Source organism: Desmodus rotundus, chromosome 2 (assembly GCF_022682495.2).
Source record: "Desmodus rotundus isolate HL8 chromosome 2, HLdesRot8A.1, whole genome shotgun sequence".
In the NCBI taxonomy this organism is placed as follows: Eukaryota; Metazoa; Chordata; class Mammalia; order Chiroptera; family Phyllostomidae; genus Desmodus; species Desmodus rotundus.
This window is the reverse complement of record NC_071388.1, coordinates 178,002,779-178,023,356: the sequence shown is the minus strand read 5'-3', so window position 1 is coordinate 178,023,356 and position 20,578 is coordinate 178,002,779. Positions and strand designations below refer to the sequence as shown.

At 40.2% G+C, this 20,578-nt stretch overlaps 1 protein-coding gene across 2 annotated transcripts in view; it reads right to left on the bottom strand.

The window, feature by feature from the left end:
• Positions 1-19,553, bottom strand: part of CCDC150 (coiled-coil domain containing 150) — a 69,736-nt gene extending 50,183 nt beyond the window's left edge. For both annotated transcript variants that reach the window (XM_045198494.2, XM_053918898.1), the window contains exons 1-7: positions 19,404-19,553; positions 13,949-14,112; positions 12,424-12,644; positions 12,128-12,306; positions 9,539-9,607; positions 3,069-3,185; positions 1,433-1,562 (exon numbers count right to left, since the gene is read on the bottom strand). In XM_045198494.2, the coding sequence (XP_045054429.2) occupies positions 1,433-1,562; positions 3,069-3,185; positions 9,539-9,607; positions 12,128-12,306; positions 12,424-12,644; positions 13,949-14,112; positions 19,404-19,415 (892 nt within the window). In that variant the 5' untranslated portion in view covers positions 19,416-19,553. The remainder of the gene's footprint in view (positions 1-1,432; positions 1,563-3,068; positions 3,186-9,538; positions 9,608-12,127; positions 12,307-12,423; positions 12,645-13,948; positions 14,113-19,403) is intronic.
• Between the last annotated feature and the right edge of the window lie 1,025 nt (positions 19,554-20,578).

Sequence of the window (20,578 nt, the reverse complement as noted above, 5' to 3'; positions counted from 1 at the left end):
TTGCTAATAAACACTATAAATAATTACATTTTTAAATTAATTGAAGCAAATATCTAAAGGCATTCCTTTCATTAATCCAGTTAACATTACTATTTATACCTTAAATAAAATTGCAGGCATGTACAGATTCTATTATGTAATATCAAGCATATAGTTGGCATTCAAACAGGCTTCCTTTTCCTCATGTTTGAATTAGTTGTTTTAATCTTCATTTTTTTAATGGTCTCTCATATATTCTTTACATAATTCAAAAATAAAGCATTAATCCAGTGAGAAAGTAACATTTAAAAACATCACTTCATCAGGAGAACTAATGTTTTAGTCCCAGCTATCCTCTTTACTGTGGGTCCTTGGATAGAGATCTTTTTATTTTTCTGAAGAATAGGATGTATTTTATCTTTCTCAGGTTGTTGTAAGAGATGATGTGGCAGCACCATAAAATGTAACATATTTTGTAGCCATGCAATCATAGGAAGACAGAAAGTTATCTCCGGGTATTATCAGTGAGAATTTCTGAATAATTCATTACTCAATAACTATAAGGAAAAAGAGGACTTTCTGCTCTAAGCAGTAAGGCGGAACACTGGATTACTCTTTGCTGTATGTTCTTTATAATTTTCATTTCCCTTTTGCTATTCCCTGCCCCATTACATCCCGTGAGCATGGAAGACACACAGGCACGAACACTGGGCTTGGAATGAAAAGATCTGCATTCATGCCTTATTTCACCATTTATTCCATCTGTAACTTCGGGAAGTGCGAATAATTTTACATGTTCCACGAGATCCTTATTGTGAAAGCTCTGTGTGAGCCATGAGGCACGTTCATACGTGAAGCCCTGCACTGTAACTCTGTGATCTCTACAGCTGCGACTACCTGGAAACTGCTTTGCAACCACACCTTAAAAACACTAAAATGGTAGGGGCCGAGGGGCTGAAAGATGCGTAACTCTGAGCCACCTGGGGTCAAGTCTAGACTCTCCGTTTCCTACCTGTCACCTCTAAGGACTCTGTTCACTCATCTGTAAAAGTGAGAAGATTAATCTAAGCTCTAAGGTACTTTACATCCATTTCTATAAATACACGTTAACCAAAACAGACTGGTAACTTAAAGAGTGGTGAGCCTGACATGATAAATCGTTAGAATCAGTAGGTTAGCAAGGATTTCTAGATTTCTAGAAACCAAATGCTCCCAAGTCCACAAACACTTAAATAAACCTGACAAAATCTAGATAAAGAATAGTTTATAATTAAAGGGGTCACCAACATTCTCTCAGGGCAACAGATAGAAAGAAAATCAGCAATTTTTTACATTCAGGCCCATGGGAAATACTGATAACACTGGTCACTTCAAGAATTTGGGATCTTAAGAGTTTTAGCACAAAATCTCAAACAACTAATTAAAGTGTAATTTCTAGCATCTATTTGCATACTTAGATCAGACTGGAGCTTTGAGATGGCAGTCTCCAACTCTCCTTTTTTTTGCTGCTCCTGTACCAGTAGTTCTTGTGTGTTCTGTATAGAATTGCGCAGGGCAGTGCAGTTTTGCTGCAAAATTTGCACCTGAAATTGTACAAGAAAAATTCCTTTTCTGTAAGGTAAACATTTCTAATAAACTACGTCACCGCACATGTGTGCGGCAGACTTTCCACGTTAACATCGCCAGAGGCAGGAGGGGAGTGTGCCAACCATTGCAGGTTGAGGTCTCAACAGAGGGCCATGCCTTAGGGCGGCGCCGCCCAACAGCGCCCCCCGTGGGCTCTCCGCGCAGAGGTCTCCGGTCATAAGGGACCGCTGAGCCTTGAAATGCGGCCAGAGTGGCTGAGAAACTGAACTTTAATTTTATTAAATCTTAACCCATTTAAATTTGAATAACACTGTGTGGCTAGTGGCTGCTGTGCTGGCAGTGCAAGCGGTAAAGACTCACACACAGACAACGGAAGGGGGCGACTGTGGGAGAGGGGCGGGCTCGGGGGAGGGCGGCAAAAGACAAAACAATTGGGACAACTGTAATAGAATGAACAATAAAAAAATAAAGTAGTAGTAACAATAATAATAATAATTACACAAATTCCTTAAGAATCCTTTTTATAATTCTATTATCAAGGACAGCCATTAAAATAACTGTTAAAATAATGGGTTAAATAATAATTAAGTTAAAATGAAGATTGACTGTTTTGCCATGCATAATGCGCACTGTTCTTGCCCCAGTTTTTGAGGGAAAAATAAGGGTTATATTATACATACAATATATATGAGTATATGATATTACATATAATATAGACTATATATAATATATATGGGTATGTGGGTATATAATATATATGAGCATTACACATGGTATAATGGTTACATACCATGGGCATAATAATTGGTATAATAATCCCATGTACAATGAGCTCAAAACACGTGGTGTGCATTGTGCACGGGAGTGCATTATACACGGCAAAAAGTGGTATGTAATCCAGTTATAGGTATTAAGATTTGGAATTACTAATTGCCTTGGTACTTAGAATGGAAAGTAGCCTAATTATAATAGCTACTTCAAATAACAACTATGATAAAGAAAAACCATTAAAATAAATAATGAGAATTGAAAACAGCCATGTGACACATCCTTAATTATTTTACTTATTACTTATTAGGATTCTTTGCTTTAAGTATTAGCTTAGTTTAATCTTTAGTTTCTATCCACATCACATACACATAACATGAGACCAGGCTGATGCCTTCTAAGATCAACCCCTGTGGCAGAGACTGTATGATACAGGGGGAAAGACACTGTCCCAGGAGCTACCCATTCACCTCTCCAAAGCCCAAGGCAAGTTAACCTGTCTGGTCCTTGCTCTCTCATTCAGAAATTGTCAGACTGAATGATATCATATTCTTTCTGTTTTGCACTAAAATATTTAAACTTGTAGTAAGAATGTCAACAGATTACTAAAAGAAAAATAACTTGAAAAACTCTAAAGGAAATTATCACAACTATAGGGTTATACATAAATTTACCAGCTTTTCTCTTTCGGTTTCCCTTCCCTAACGCAAATCAGAGGAGAAAAATATCCCTACCTGTTTCCGTTCCTCCTCCACCGTTGACCCCATTTCTTGTATTCTGAGTAGCATAGCTGATCCAGACTTTTCAAGAGAATCCCTCAGGTACTTCTCCTGAGACAGCTGTGTCCTTAGCTACAGAGCAACACAGCAGATTAACAAAACTCAAAGTCACCATGGAAAGTTCACCAGACACGCCATCTCACCCCCAAACACTCTTCATTAGTTTATGACTATGCAGAAACATGCTTTTGTTTCTCCCTAATGGATAACTGTCTAAGAAATACAGAGTCAAATTTGTTGCCCTTGTCCCACAGTGCAAGTCTGTTTCCCAAATTGCAGGTCAAGACTCATTAGCATCAGCACTTGAAAAACAAAGAGTAACAAGCAAATATCAGCACACACAGCAAGTAACAAGAAAAGGTAAGTGTTGCTTCATTATGTCTGTGTATATGTACATGAGCACAGTGTTGCAGTGCGAACTATGCCTTACAATGAATTGACAAAAAGAAGTTTGAAAAGCACTAATATCACACCTTAGTATATATATTTTCTGTATTTCTTCCTGGCTTTATTTTTTAAATTTATTTTCCTATATTTTTATTTCCTCATCTATGTATTTTTATCCCATAATATTATAAACCGACTCTGAAAGCTGTTTCAATTCTATTTTGAAATTTAAAGGTCTAAACAAATACTGAAGTAACTTAAATAGTAGACAAAACTTACACTCAAGAACTGGGGTACACTACACCTTATTTCTCTCAATAAATGACAATAAAATGAATCAGAGGTAAGAGGAGGGGTCTCCTCTATCATGAGGTAAGGAGATCCTATTCCAGCTGAAAACGGAAATTGCAGAATGTTATTCCTTTTATGAAGTCATGTTAAGTTAAAAGAAATCCTATTTTTAAGGCCCAATGAAGATGTCACAGGACATTTTAACTTTATATGTGTTTTCTATGTGAATGATATATTTTATAATGTTTTAAAAGTTTTTAAAAAGTTGAAAGACATGGCTAATGTGTTAGCATGGAACTGTTATAAGATAGCCCTTTTTGGAAACATCTATATTACTCATAACTCCTAATATTGAACATTCATGTTTTTCTAGTTTCTATCCTGAATACTGTCCTGAAGAACATGCTTTTGAATAAATATTTTATTGCAGTTATAACTATTTCCTTAGGATAAATTCCTACAAGAGAAATCACTAGATTAAAGGTATAAATGATTTTTAAACTTTTGATATAATTTTCCTTCCCATTTTAGCCTATTAGTAGTATTTGATAAAACCTATTGGCACAATGTATTATCATTTTCTTAAGTCTGATAAGCTAATAAATAAAAAATCACATTTTAATACTTTCATTAATCTCATTATCTAGTGAGATTAATAGTTTCTAATATGACATTAGCTCTTTACATATTTTCTGAAATTTTAGTTTATTGTTTGCCCATCATTTTTTTGGTTTGGTTTTTTTTTTAAGTCAATTTGAAGTTCTTTAAAATGGAAGATGTTTAACTCTTTGTCTAGTGTTATTATGTTATATTAGTTTTGGTTTTATGCCTTTTTTTACATGTAGAAATGTTTATTAATCCTTATATGGACAAATTTATCAATGTTTTTATAATTCTCTTCCTTCTTTCCAAGTTTAGAAATTCCACCCTCACCCAGTGACAGTTAAATATTGCAATCTTATTTAAGAGTTAGCCATAGTTTTAGGCTCTATTTTATAATAATCTGATACTAAAACTATCAGGTTATAATTACTTTATAATATAGAGTAGCTCAATATACTTTTCTACGTTGTGGATCAAATTATTGCTCAAGATACAATTTAAGTGGTTTACAAAGAAAATCTTTATTTGATAAGTATTCTACTGAGGTATCCATTTCTAAATCATTATTAAAGGCAATCAGTCCATCTGTTTTATGTTCGTCAGAACCATATTTTGTCTGTCTCTGTGTAACCCTGTATTATTGGCTAAATTGCATTCCCCCCAATTAACATTTTAAAGCCCTTACCACCAGTATTCCAAAATGTGACTATAAGACAGGGCCTTTAAAGAGGTGATTAAGTGCCCTGGCTGGTGTGGCTCAGTGGATTGAGCACTAGCTTGCAAACCAAAGGATCACTGGTTTGATTCCTAGTCAGGGCACATGCCTGGGTTGCAGGCCACATCCCCAGTTAGGGGCATGGGAGAGGCAACCACATATTGATGTTTCCCTCCCCCTCTTTCTCTCTCCCTTCCCCTCTGCCTAAAAATAAATAAGATCTTTTACAAAAAAAAGAAAGAGGTGATTAAGTTTTAATGAGGCTGGACCCTAATCCTATCTGACTGGTGTCCTTGTAAGAGAAGGAAGTTGGGACACACAGAGACACCAGGGCTGTGCATTCATGAAGAAAAGACCATATGAAGATGCAGGGAGAAGGCAGCCATCTGCAAACCAAGGCCCCAGGAGAAACCACAGCTATTGACACCTTGACCTTGGACTTCAAACCTCCAGAAATGAGAGAAATAAGCTTGTTGTTTAAGCCATCCAGTCTGTGGTGCTTTGTTATGGCCGCCCTAGGACACTAATACACCCTTCCTGCTCCAGTACTCTTAACATGACTTCTGACTAGGACAGTTCTGCAGGTCCTTAATGAAGTTCAATGAAAAGTCAAGACTTTGTCATAGCACTCAGAGTTAAGACTTTCCCAATTAAAAAATAAAAATGGCAATCACCAAGAGTCTTTTATTTAAAACAATTTTTTTTTTCTTTTACTGATTCTAGAGAGAGGGGAGGGGAGGGAGAAAGAGAGGGAGAGAAACATTGGTCAGCTGCTTCCTGCAAGTACCCTGACTGGGGACTGAACCTGCAACCTATGTGTGCGCCCTGACCGGGAATCAAACTTTTCGGTTTCTGGGACAACGCTCAACCACCTGAGCCACACCGGTCAGGGCATCATCAGTCTTTTAAACAAATGGTGTGGGAACAAACACAGACTCTAATATAACATACAGACCTCATGTCTTTCACAAAAATTAATTCAAAATGTATCAAAGACCTAACTGTAACATGCAAAGCTACAAAATATCTACAAGATAAAACAGGAGAAAAATTTTGGTGACCTTGGGTTTAGTGATGACTTTTTAGATACTGGGATGGCCAAAGAGTTTGTTTGGTTTTTTTCTGTAAGATGGCTCTAGTAGTGCTTAGTTATCTTTAACTTCATTTGAAACAATTTTGTTATTGTGGCAGCTGTCATTAAAAAAAAAGTCTCAAAACTGGTGAATTTTTATGAAGCTATTTTAATATTGTAGATGGAAGAAAATATGCAACATTTTCAGTATATTGTGCTTTATTATTTCAAGAAAGGTAAAAACACAACTGAAATACAAAAAATGATTTGTGCAGTGTATGGAGGAGGTGCTGTGACTGATCAAATGTGTCAAACGTGGTTTGCAAAGTTTAGTGCTGGAGATTCCTTGCTGGGCGATGCTCCACAGTTGGGTAGACCAGTTGAAGTTGACAGAGATCAAATCAAGATGTTAGTTGAGAACAATCAACGTTATGCCACGCAGGAGATAGCTGACATACTCAAAATATCTGAATCAATAAAGTTGTTGTTGACAATGAAAAATGTGTCCTTTATTTTACAGAAAAAACTAAGAGGACTTTTTGGCCAACCCAATACAACACCAAAGTACAATCCTTGAAAGACAAAATAGTTATGCTGGACTTCACTAAAATCAAAAGCTTCTGTTCTGCACAGACACTGTTAAAAGAATGCAAAGATAAGCTGAAGACTGTTAAAAAAATCTATAAAACATGTATTTGATAGAGAACTATAATCCAAAACATACAAAGAACTCTTAAAACTCAACATAAGAAACCAATCCAGTTACAAAGTGAGCGAAAGACCTAACAGACACCTCACCAAATAAGATACACAAATGACAAATAAGCTTATAAAAAGATGTTCAATATCATGTCATTAGGGAATTAAAAGTTAAAATAAGATACCACTACAAACCTATCAAAATGGCAACAATTCAAAATACTGACAACACAAAATGCTGGTGAGGATGTGGAGCAACAGGAACTCATTTACTGCAGGTTTGAGTGCAAAGGAATCCAGCCATTGTGTAGAACAGGCTGGCAGCTTCTTACAAAGCTAAACCTAAGTTTACCACACGATCCGGCGACTGTGCTCCTAGGTATTCATCCTAATGAGTTGAAAACATGTCCACATAATTACAAAACTCAGAAGCAACCAAGATGTTCTTCAATAGGGGGGGATAAACAAACAATGGTATATCCATGCAAGAGAATATTGGTTAGCAATAAAATGAGTTCTCAAACCATGAAAAGACACGGAGGAACTTTAAATGCATATGCTAAGTGAAAGAAGCCAGTCCCAAAAGGTTACATACTATGTGATTCCAACTGTAACAAAACTGCAGGGACAGTGAAAAGACCGGTGGTTGCCGGGGCTTGGGAGATGGGCTGAGGAATGAATATACAGAGCGTGTTTGGGGCAGTGAAACTATTCTATATGAATCTGCAGTGACTAAAGAATGAATCTTAATATAAACTACAGACTTTAGTTAATTGTGATGTATCAATACTGGTTCATCAGATGTAACAAATGCGCCCCATAATGCAATGTTAATAATATAGGGATGGGGAGAAAGGACTTAATGGAACTAAGTCCTTTTCTGTTCAATTTTTCTATAAATTTACAACATCTCTTAAAAAAGTCTATTAAAATATTTACAAAACTTTCAAATGTGCTAAGCTTAATAAAAGTATGAACAAGCATGCTTTTATCAGTAATTACAGGCAAAGTACATAAGAAAATTTTCCAGATAGCCACGCTTAGCACCTTAAACACTAAAATTCATAATTTGAAAAATAATTTGGCATGAGAATTTTCCTAAAGAGTGTATCTACTTCTCTGTGTTGTATAATAGAATATTTTCAATATAATTTGACCTTTTTGATTTGGACTAACATCAATTATTATTCTGTCAGGGAGTATTGAGGTTTTTAGGCCACTGTGTGAGTATACTGACTTAGTAATTATTCTGACTCTATTTTCAGCTGCAAATTTTTAGTCTAACAACGTTCGGCAGCCACTTATTTCACAATTCCCAATCTGTTGTCTACCAAACCTTTGGCTGAAATGAAAGGTTCACAGTAAAATTGAATGAGCAGGCTTATTAAAAGCTTCTTATTTTAAACACCACTTTAGATTAAAAGGTCTTTGTATGAAGGTGCTCACCTAACTCTAGTATATAGACAGCCGCAAGAACTTTGTGGTAACTATTTCCCTCCAGGCTCAGGCAGCATGTACTTTTTTAAAATTTCTGGTTTTATGGCCACATTGAGGCAAAAGGAAGTCTTATGCCAATTAAGGGTAGGCGCTTTCACTTAAAATTCCATGTGGCATATTTTAAAAATCTTCCTATTACACAGTCATGTATTTTCTTCTTCAAAGGTTTCTGTTCATTCTATCCTCTTTACTTCCTCTTTGCAATTCTGTAATGGGGTGCAGCCAGCCTCCCCCCACATCTGCCTGGGGGATGGGAGTCGTGGAGCAGGGCCATTGAGTTACTTTGCATATCAGTAACGGCAGACTAGTCTTCCAGCCTGAGTGGAACCAGAAGGGTATGCATGACTTTAACACCTGATGTAACTGGGAGGCAGCTTCCCCTATCGCGCCTGCACAGGGGCTTGGAGGTGGTTCGCTCCATGCCACAGAGCCATGCCTGCCCAGACTATGGCAGCCAAGAAAGGCAGAAAATATGGGAGTGCTAGCAGGCGAAGCCGATTGTGGGAGGAGTCAGAAAAGGGTTAGGGAGGAGGTTCCAGACTGGGACTTAAACTAAAGGCGGGTGGCCAGGAGGGAAGAGAAACACTCTGAGACCTTGCAGGAAGGAAAGGGGTGAAAGGACTCTCCATGGTGGGCCATGAGGAGGTGCCACGTGGTTTTGAGTTAAGAACGGGAGATCACAGCAACACAGCTGATAGTGCTGGGGGTGGTGGGAGACCTGCCCAGCCTAGCACGGATTATTGGGAGGAATCGGGAGTTTAGCTGAGCTGTAGACTTCTATTTCTTTTCCTAAGATACGGTACCCTTGACTGGCCACACTGGGCAAAAGGGGGAAGGCAGGACTGTGTGTGTTTGTGGGTGTTTTAATGGGACTTTGGGATTTTAACGGCAACATTCCACCATTAATCTAAACCTGTATAACTTTTGAGTAAGTAGTTCCTTTCCACCAAATTCTGGCATTGACAGCCACAATTCCTAACACCTGGCAGCAGGCAAGTCGACCTATAGTACAGAAAGACCCCAGGAGAGGGGGCTTGTTTTGGTAACAGTATCTGGGTTTCCCAACGGGTTCCTTTAACAGTTTTTTGCCCGTCCCTCCCCACTGGTCTATTCTATAACAATTCCAATGCCCCCTGCATCTTCCAGAACTTTTTATCTTACCTCCTGAATTTTAAGGTTCATTTTACGTTTTGTGGTCTTCAGTTCCTCTTCAATAAGGGCTGCATTCTTCTAAAAGTAGAAAAGGTTCTAAATAATCTGAAATGATAGGGAGTAACTGTCTATCTAGACTTTTCCCAGCAACCTATAAATACTATTCTTAATACAGTTATAATTACTTATTGTGAGTCTGAAGCCATTATGCATTTCAGTAAGATATTTTATTTATTTATTTTTACATCCTCACCTGAGGATATATTTAATGATTTTTAGAGAAAGAAATATCCATCATTTGCCTCCCATTCCTGCCACAACTGGGGACTGCACCTGCAACCTAGGTATGTGCCCTGACTGGGAATCAAACCCACAACCTTCTGGTGCACAGGATGATGATCCAACCAACTGAGCCACCCGTCCAGGGCTACAACGAGCTACTTTAAAAGAAGATATTTTATTACTTTTGTAACAGGTGTGGAATGAGGTCCAGAACTTGGGGTGCAGGCTGAGAAGCCCCCAAACCTCCACTAATATGGCTGGGGGAAGTGGAAGTGGAGCAGAGCCATTGAGAGTTACTTCGAATATCTAAAGAACTTGGCCTGTGTTTTAGTAATGCTAATAGCTGGCTTGGAGCCAGAGAGATAGGTGGTGCTTTTACCTGTGATGCAGCCAGGAGGCGCTTCCCCCAGTCAGAGGGCCAGGCCTGCCCACACTAACAATGGCAGCTGAGAAAGGCAGAAGAAACCAGAGTACTGGCAGTGTAACCCTTTGTGGGAGGAGTCAGAAATGGGGTTACAGAGGAAGATCTGCACTAGGATTGAACTCAAGCTGGAGGCAGCCCTGCTGTCGTGGCCATGTGGTTGGAAAGGGTGCAGAAGAACCCTCACTGGCCCACCAGGAGGAGCGGCCGTGTGGTTTTGGATTAAGAGCAGGAGTCTAGATGAGCACAGACGACTGGGAGAGGCCAATGGGAATTTGCCCAGCTGAGCTGTGGACTTCTTTTTCTGAGACACAGTACACTGGACCGGCCTGGTTCGGCAGCGGGAGGCAGGACTGTGTGTGTGTATGGATTTTCCGGGACTTTGGGACTTAAAAACAAATCCTGCCATTATTCTGAACCTGTATAATTTTGAATAAATAGGTCCTATCCTTTTCATAAGACGCTGCCATCGGGAGTCATGGGTTTTTCTCCGGCAGAACCCAGAGAGGTTCTGTTGCGCTTGAACTGATGACTTCTATCATTTTTCCTTTTAGACAATAAAAAGGAATTACTCACATTCACTTCCTACATAAAATTCAATAATCAGAGGAAAGCCTGGTAACTGATAGAGATTTTTCTTACAGGATATATATTTCTACTTTTTTAAGTACTGTATTTCTTCTAGGCTCAAAGATGATTCGTGCTTAGGAGTTAAGGATGAAAAACACAGCTTTCACTATTATTCTTTTACATTATTAATGGCAGCACACATGTAAAAACCTCAGAAATCGTGTTTGTCTTCTCTCCTACCTTCAGCCCCTGTCCAGTACCATATTCTAGTGTATCTGTCTTCACAGAGCATCCCTCTTTCTTTTTAAAATGCCACAACCCTAATTCAGACCTAATAAGGCTCAAGCCTCAAATAACACAATGGATTCCTAATTCTTTTCCCTGCCTCCAACTTCTTCTATTGACTTTCCTATACACTTCTGGTGCATTAGTTTTCCTGTTTCATTATGCCACTGCCTTATCAAAAACTTTAATCACCTCCCACAGAACCAAGCCCAACTACTCATTCTTGATTTTGAGATCCTCTATAATGTGATCCTCAGCTAATTTCCAACTTATTTCCCACAAACAAATGCATTTCCCCCTAACTGCACCCAGTGGAAAGATCTAGGTTCAAACCTGAGTTACAGGAAGAAGGCAGGGAAGTGTGGCCTTGGAGAAGGGACTTCTCTCTGGACCCCAGCACTCACCATTAACGTGGGACAACAGTACCCTACATCAAGAGGTTTTACAAAGACTGAACAAAACAGCATGTTGCACATTTATTATACTGCCTGGCTCATGGAAGGAAAACAAAATTGTTGGCTTATTTTCCTAGTCTCTATTCTTTGCTGCCTGTGTGTGCAACTTGACATTTCCTCACCTCACTACTTTGTCTCCTAAAGGTCCAGCTCCTATCTTTCTTACAGCCTCCTCTGATCTATTGTAGATAGGGTATACACACCCTCAAACCCACCCAAACAGAAAACACTCTTTACTATTCACGTACTGTCCTATACTTGCCCGTTAACATCTTCTATGCCTCTACTTTTTCTCTATTTTGTTTTTCATGCTATGCCTGGTTCTCCCAGGTGGCATATAAGCTCTGAAAGAGCACAGACTACCTCCTGTCTCTGGACCCTCAGCCACATGTACAGGGTAAGGACTCTATAAATACTCAGTCACTGATAGCACACATCATTTAAGTGATCCATGTGGACAGATTTCAGATGTTAAGAACACTCACATCAACATCGCCTATTTTTAAAAGTTAGTTTTATGGGTCCGTTGCCTCCTCCAGCTAACACGTAACAGTGAGTTTGCATTTCACAACTCTGGACTCAAACCTTTGTCTCTGAGGCGATCTCCAGAGTGGCAGTCAACCTTTGCACCTCATCCTGTGCCTTGTCTTCTTCCTCTTTTATGTCTCTGAGTTGCTGGCGCAAATTCATCACTTCACGATGCAACAGCTTCAGGTCCTTGGAGTGCTCCTCCTGTATTGTATTCAGTCGATCCTTCAGAAAAGCTACCAGACAGCACAGGACGGCCACAGAGCAGTTGAAAGGTCAAGAAAGAAAAGAATCATAAACTCATCAAGCACCCATAAAGGACCAAATTTCTGATCATTCTCTTCTCTCTATACCTGTTTTCTGTGGATTCAAATCCTTTTCAGTTTGCAGACTAAAGATATTCAACTTCAAGGACTGGATGAGGCTCTCCAGATGGCACATTCGATTTACCAGAAACTCACAGTTCTTCCATAAAATATCTTTCTTTCCTGAACAAATTACTTGATTCTGGACAGGACCAATGATGTTCTGTCTCACAGGTGCTGGTAAACATTCTGGAGTTTCAAAATGGTCTCTGGGCAAAGATCCCAATATGACAACGTTATGCAATGCAATGGGTACTATGGGAATCTCAACCATTGAGTCAATGTAACATTTCTAACAGTAAAAATTATACATCTTAGTTAACAAGCAGCTGTTAGCCCCTCCAAATTTAAATACAGAGGGCACTATTAGGTAAAAAGGATGGGACCCATGTGGGATGGGCAAAGATCACTGACTTTTTAATGCTTGTTTATTTTAATGTGAATTTTTCACAAACATTTTTTTATGTAAAAACAACTGATACAAAAAACACGTTAAATTCTAATTCTATAATGGTGAACTAAGAATTAAAGTTAGCATGGAGAGAATATATTCATGTTTTTTAAAAACATATTTAAACAAGGTCAAAATAAGTGTTCCTATTTTGTTCCAATATACTCAACATTTGTACAAATTTACTCTTTAACTGCTGAAGAGTTCTTTATTCTATGTACTATAATACCAACCAACTATACTAATTTTAGGTCTCTGTGAGAGACACTCAGGAAATATGGAGACATACCTCAGCTATACTGCAGGTTCGGCTCCAGACCACAGCAATAAAGTGAGTAGTGCAAGAAAACACGCTGTAATCTTTTTGCAGGTGAAGGGTCTTGCCTTCAATTTGTAAAAACTGCAATATTTATGAAGTGTAATAAAGTGCAATAAAATGAGGTATGCCTGTAGGTAATTTTAAAGACAATCACACCAGTAAATTTGATTATTGGCTGATTATGCACCCTGATTTCTTAGGCCATTGACAATCCAATTTTTAATCATAGCAGCACAAGGGAAAAAAAGCAATTCTTTTTTTGAGTACTTCCTTCTAAATTATGAATTTTTTTTAAGACTTAACATCTCTTAGTTTACAATAAATCTGGGAAAAGAAAATGAAGACCACGTTTAATGGCATGAATCAAGTTTAGATGTTCACCTTAACTAATAAGTCTATTGTTTATTTAAAAAATAAGAACCAAAATTTTTTCTAATTACACAAAAAATTAATTTGATCTTAATCAGGAGTTGAAGGTAAACAGAGTATCAAAGAATGTGCACCTGATCGACACACTTCAAATACCTGTTTAAGGGAACAGTGGTGGTAGCTCTATCACAGGATGACAACTCTTTATCTTGCAAATATTTTCTAATTAATGTTCAAATGAAAACTGTTATTTTTCAATTCTTTTGTAAATACCTAGTTCATCTGCCAAACCATCCACACTGTGACTCCTTTTAATAACCAGTGAAGCAAATTTCTTCAACCTACAGAGATCCAGTTTATTTTTCACTTGTTACCTTTTTTCACCGAAGTCCAACATTATTAGGTCATCCCTCAAAGAACTGGTCTGTTTCTCAACTATCCTCATCCTTTGCTTAAGTGCTGTGAATGTTTCAGAAGCTGTAGCATTGATGTGGGTTGGAGAGAGGACTGGTCTGGATTCTGAAGTTTCCAAATGCACCTGAGATTAAAGTCAGAATATTAGTGTAGTAGATCCTATTATTTTTCAAAACAGCCACTGCCCCTTCCTGTGGTAGCACTTCACTTCCCTGAGCTGTTGAGTTCAGGGGTGGTCATATGTTCTGCTTTTGCCAATTAAATGTGGGTAGGAGCTTTAAGAGCCAACTTGTCACTCACCACCCCTTTTCCCCCTCTGCATGAGATGAGCAACATCCCACCTAGGGTCTGGCGCATCTGCCAAGATCCTGGAGTAAAGATGACATGAAGTAGAACCATGACCCATCCATGACATCCACTGTGACTGGGCAATAAACTTATAGTGTTACACGTCACCGAGAATGTTCAGTAGTTCGTCATTGCATTGCAATCTAGTCTACCTTATCTGCTACTCTTAGACATACATTAGGACTTATGATTTGGCTAAGGGAGTTATTACCTCTTTCATTACCAGACATTTTCATCTTAACACACTCCCAATGCCTTTCTGGAAAAAAATTCAATACTTGGACCTCTGAGCAGTTGTCATAAAATAGATTTATCAACTGCACTGAAGCAGTGCTTTTAAAAAAATAATTTGTAAACTTATCTTCACAGCAAAGACTGCTACACCTGTTGACATCAAATTTCCTGACTTTTCCCCCCAAACCATATGAAAGTAAATGGGAGTAGTGAGACCACTCTTTCAGGTATCAGGACAGAAACCGAAGTGGTGTATAAGCAGTCCCACCATGTGAATGGATCCTGCTCCCACCGTTCAATGAGAAGGTTGTTGGGGGAAGCTAAGGACATCTTCCTGCAACTCCATCCTGCACAGACACTCCTACACTCACCAGACTGTAAACCTCAGCCACCACGAGCACCAGTGTCCCTACGGCGACGTTCGCACAGAGGTCCCACTTGGGACATCAGTACCACATGCACACCTTTCCCCCCTACTGGCGGAGCAATAATGCGTCTCCCTTCCCCTTACCTCCCAGGCAGTGGAAGTGGGGATGACCTCTGGCCCAAGTCACCGAAGGGGCTCCCCAGGACCCACAGCAGGAATTAAAGAAGTCTGAAAACTGATGGCAGGATTTAAGGGGGCAAGAAGCATGATGGGGAACTGTACTCGTAAAACGGCTGAGCTTCTTGCCCACATAACCCTGCTACAGCCATTGAGGGCATTGCTTTATTCTGACATAGCCCTCCAAGCACCCTCTATCTTCCTGCCACAGGTCTCAGAGAATGGTCCTTGCATTTCTCTCTTTTTACTTTTTTAAAACTTCACTGAGGAATAATTGACAAACAGAATCATTGAATATATTGAATATACTGAAAGTGTGCAGCATGATGATTTGATATGTGTACATTATAGAATGGTTACCAACATCAAAATAATCAACACACCATCACCTCACACAGTTAACATAGTTAACTGTTGAGTGTGTGTAGTAAGAACACTTAATGTCTGCTCTCAGCAACACTCAAGTATACAATACCACGTTATTAACTATAGTCTTCATGCTGTATCTCAGATCCTCAGAACTTATTTGAAAAGGCAACCTACAGAATGGGAGAAAATATTTGCAAACCATATATCTGACAAGAAGTTAGTATCTAAAATATACAAAAAATGGACACAACTCAACAAAAAATCCGATTTAAAAATGAGCAACAAATATGAACAGACACTTTCCAGAGCCATACGACTGATGAATAGTACATGAGAAGGTGCTCGGCATCACAAATCAGGGAAATGAAATCAAACCCACAATTACTAAAAACACACACAATGAGATGTCATCTCATACCTGTCAGGATGACTATCATCAAATAGAAAGAGATCGCAAAGGTTGGGAAGGATGCGGAGAAAAGGGAGCCACCCCACACTGTCAGTGGAAAAGTAAACTGGCGCAATCACCACGGAAAACGGCACGGAGGTTCCTCAGAAGGTTAAAAATTGAACTCCCATATGATCCAGTAATTCCACTTCTGGGTGTGTATCCAAAGGAACTGCAATCAGTGTCTTGAACAGACATCTGCACACCCACGACCATGCAGCATTACTTACAATAGTCAAGGTATGGGAACAACCTAAATGTCCTTTATAGGATGAGTGAATGGAGAAAGATGTACAGACATAACATGGAGTATCACTAGGCCGCAAGAAAGAAGGAAATCCTGCTATTTGCACCATGGATGAACCTGGAGGTTATTATGCTAAGTGAAATAAGCCTGACTGAGGAAGAAAAATACTTTATGTGGTAACGCTTATGTGTGTAATCCAAACAAACATGCCTGATTTAACAGAAACTGAGAATAGAATTGTGATGACAATGGCTGGGGGGAGGGGACATAGGATAATGTAGACCAAAGGGTACCAATTTCTTTTAACTCTTATTTTAGGGCTTCTGACCAGAATTTCTCTCTTCTGTGCTGCTCTATAAAAAAGAATGCCTTTCTGACACACATAAATCTTTTTGAATTCTTTAAAAACTTTTGTCAACAATCAGCTTAAGGACATGGGATGAAGAAGCTCTCCTGTTAATTCCCTTTCATGTTCCCACCGGTTCCCAGAGGGAAGGACAAAGGCTCTATGTAGACAGTGAGTCTCTGGATATACAAAGATTTGAATTATGATTCACCTACATTTCTGCAAAAAGCCAGATTTGGAGGCTCCTGCTCCTGTACCACCTGGGGCAAGATAGTGTTCCTTGGGTAACAGAAGGAAGAGCCTCTGAGACAGTCCGCAGGGCCGGCTCTGCTGCCATGAAACTAGGGCCAGAGTTAGGGAGCCACCAACAGTGTGGGGTGGGGAAATGTCATAATTTTGCTGATATTTCCCTAAGGTACTTATGATATGCATAAAATACCTACATTTACTTAAACGGTGTATACACATTTGGCCTGAAAAGCAACTCAAATTGCTTTGTTTGCTTAAAAAAGAAAAAAATCTCTATCTGGGTAAGAATTTGATTTTCATCGTCATTCACACCCACTGACCCGGATCCACACTGGAGCTTCTCGGGCTTCCAGAGAGAAAAATACTCTCAGACAAGAAGGGAGAACAAACTTGGCCCCCAGCCTCTAAAGCAGAGGAGGTTTGTAGAAAATTCACCCTAAGGAAGGGGAGCTCAAGGTACCTGGGACAGACTGACGGTGGGCAGGGGATGAAGCTTTTGAGTGAAATACATGGTACAGTCTTGAACCTACATTTTGATGCTTGATAGTAACAATAATAAAAACACTAACATATAAAATTTTATTTTTAGAAAAGTTCATTCACAGCTACTTTCAAAAATATATCATTGTCCAATTAATACAATCCTGTTTTTATGTTTAGGGAGAGTATTTCCAAGGACCTCCTATGTAGCTACCTCACTGAGGGCATAACATGAATAAGCCCAATGTCACTAAATACCAGGAAGAGCCAGGTGACTTTAGAAAGAGAATACTTGCTTCTGTGGACAGAGGCTCCATTCCTATACCTGACAATAGCTACAACTACATGCTATTGGCTCCAAAATAATAGGCCAGAGATGCAACGTTGTCCATCACAACCAAGTTGGAAAACAACTTGGTCAGTGGCTTGTCCTCATTCACTCACACACATAACAAACATTTCCTGAATGCCTACCACAAGCCAGATACTCTTATGGACACTGGGGAGTACAGCAATGAACAAAACAGACAAAACTCCGTGCCATCATGGAGCTTCTATTCCAGCTAAGAAATATAGACATTAAGTAAAACACATGGTTTGTTCCTTGGTGATAAGTGCAGTGGAGAAAAATAAAGTAGGAAAGAGGATGGGGTGGAGACTGTGGTGCGGGCTTCCATTTTAACAGCGTGGTCAGAGAAAGCCTCACTGAGATATTTGAGCAAAGACCTGTGAAGAAGGTGCTGGAGTGAGCCATGTGAATAGCTGGGGGACAGAGAGGTCCAGAAAGAGCAAAGCAAATGCAAAGACCTGAAGTCAGAACGCCAATGGGTCCAAAAAGAATAAGGTCATCAGTCTGGCTGGAGAGGAACAAGTGAAGGAGGAAACAGTGGGAGGTGGGGTCAAAGTGTAATAGTGGGACCAGATCACATAGGGCCTTAAAGGCTGTTTATAAAAGTTTGGGTTTAATGCTCAGTGACTCTGAGAACCATTGGAGGATTTAGAGCTGAGGATGCTATGATACAGCTTACCTTTTAATGGGACCACTCTGGCTACCCCCAGAGATGGTAGAAGGTCAACAGCAGAAGTAGGATGACTGCTAAATAGTAAGGGCAGGAGCTGCCACTGGCTAGGACCAGGGCGATAGCAATGGAATAGTGAGAAGTGGTCAGAGTTCAGACATAGTGTAAAGATAGGTTCTGTTAATGGATTAGCTAGGCCATATGAAAAGGAAGCATTTAGAAGGATGGTATTGCTATTAATTGAGACAATGGAAGCCTATTAGGAAGAACTAGTTTTAGAGGGAAGATCGAGAGTTGTTTTGGACATAAAATTTAAAACAGGAAAGATGCTCAATAAGATTGAACTTGTAGATCTGAATTTCCAGGAGGTAGTGCGATCTGTAGATATAAATTTTGAAGTTGTCGATATATACGTGGCTTATAAAACCATGAGGCTGGATACCAGAGAACAGAAGACTTCAGGGACCTAGGCCTGGGTGCTCTGGGACTGGGTGATCAGGGACATGAGTTCGTGGGTGTTCAAGCCACACTAATGTGAACTTCTCCAAAACAGGGTCATATTCTTAATGCTCTTCTATCTTCAGACCCTAGCGCAATGCATGGGATTCTGTGTGTGGCTACAAACAGGTGTAATTCAACAAAAATTTAAGAAATGTCCATCCTGTTCTAGCCCAAATGCGAGGGAATGGGGAAACAGCAATGAACGAATGTAAATTCCTAACGCCCGCATTCTAATAAGCAGGCCAGGGAGGATAACAGGCGGCTAAAATCAAAACTCATTAACATCGAAATGGCTTTCCCAGGAACCTCTGACCTCCTACCTAACATATAAATAAAGAAAAGGCGGGGCGATAGTGGTGCTTATCTGGAGGCCTTCCTCTTCCTATTACCTTCCCTCCTTCAGCTAGAGCCAGGCTAACACAAAAACTTTGCTCCTGAACGGTTTCACCGCCGTCCAGTGCAAAAATGCCTTAAATCAGGGTCCTGAGGTCAAGAAAGCGAGACTAAACTGCCAGGGAGGGGAAGAGGACGGCAGGGAGAGGTGAGGGTGGCCTTTTGTGAGCCTCCGTCTCTCCCATGAGCCCCGCACCTCCATTCCCGGCTCACCCGCCCGGAGCCCAGCAGCCTCACCCTACTGTCCATCTGTCCGCCTGTGGCTCTGACCGGCAGCAAGAGGGCCGGCGTCCATAGAACTAAAAGACCACTTTAAACCAACCCGCTCCCAGGCGCCGTAGCTCTCGGAGACAGGCGCACCCGTAGCAGAGCATGCCGGGAATTGCAGTTTTCCCGGCCCAGGAGGGCCCTCCGCCCGGGGCGGGATCCAGACCGGAATCCCGCGGCGCGCCCGGAACGCGCCGCCGTGTAGCCTGGATGACGCCAGGGCTCCATTGTGCGTGAGCGGGGCACGCCGGGATGCGTAGTTCCCTCTCAGTCAACCACCCGGGGGTCCTGGTCTGTCGGCGCTGGCAGTTACCGGTCTATCCCGGTGATCGTGCGGCGTTCGGGTAATTTGGCCAACATATACACCCTGCGGCAGGCGAGAGTCCAAGATTCGAAAATGTTTTTTGTTTTAGGAGGACTAAAGTATCAACTACCAATTGGTAAATATACAGAGTTCAAACATTCTTCTAGTTAAAAAACGAACCCCTTCTCCATTCTTGCCTATGATGACGGGACGGAGAGGAAAACGTAAGGCTTCTGCTCCTCTGCCTTGTCTCTTCCGAAAAATTCATTTCTTGCCTTGTGAGTGAATAGTTATTTCTAAATCTGCCTGTAAGTAGCTAAGAAAGAGTATCGAAAATAAAGCTGCAGTCGTTTCTTGGTTCTGCTGTAAGATTCACACTTAACAAGAAGCCTTCTACAGTGAAATGACAACACGGCTTTGCGTTTAAGTATCTGGACAGCTACCGCCGCCAGGAGAGAATGCCCATCAGACCCCAGCTGTAAGACATTTCATCCGACCGCGCGCCCCAACCGGTGAAAGAGAAATGAGCTCCGCATGCATTATTCAGAAAAAGGGACCAAATAAAGCTTTTAATATGACAAGTGGGAGAGTATTTTAGAGCGCCAGTGCAAAGAGGCAATTATTCTCTCAGTATGTGCATTTTCTCTTGCAATGACCTGATTTATCTGCAGAGGTGAGGAATATGTACATGCATTCCACAGATAATTCAAACACTTTAAGGTAATGAGAGTTGTCACCTTCCCCTTGAAACCCCATATTAAGCAAAAGTAACGTAGATACATCGATTAAATTTAGTCTTTCATTTATTTTTCTCTGCCATCCAACAAACCACATAAGAACT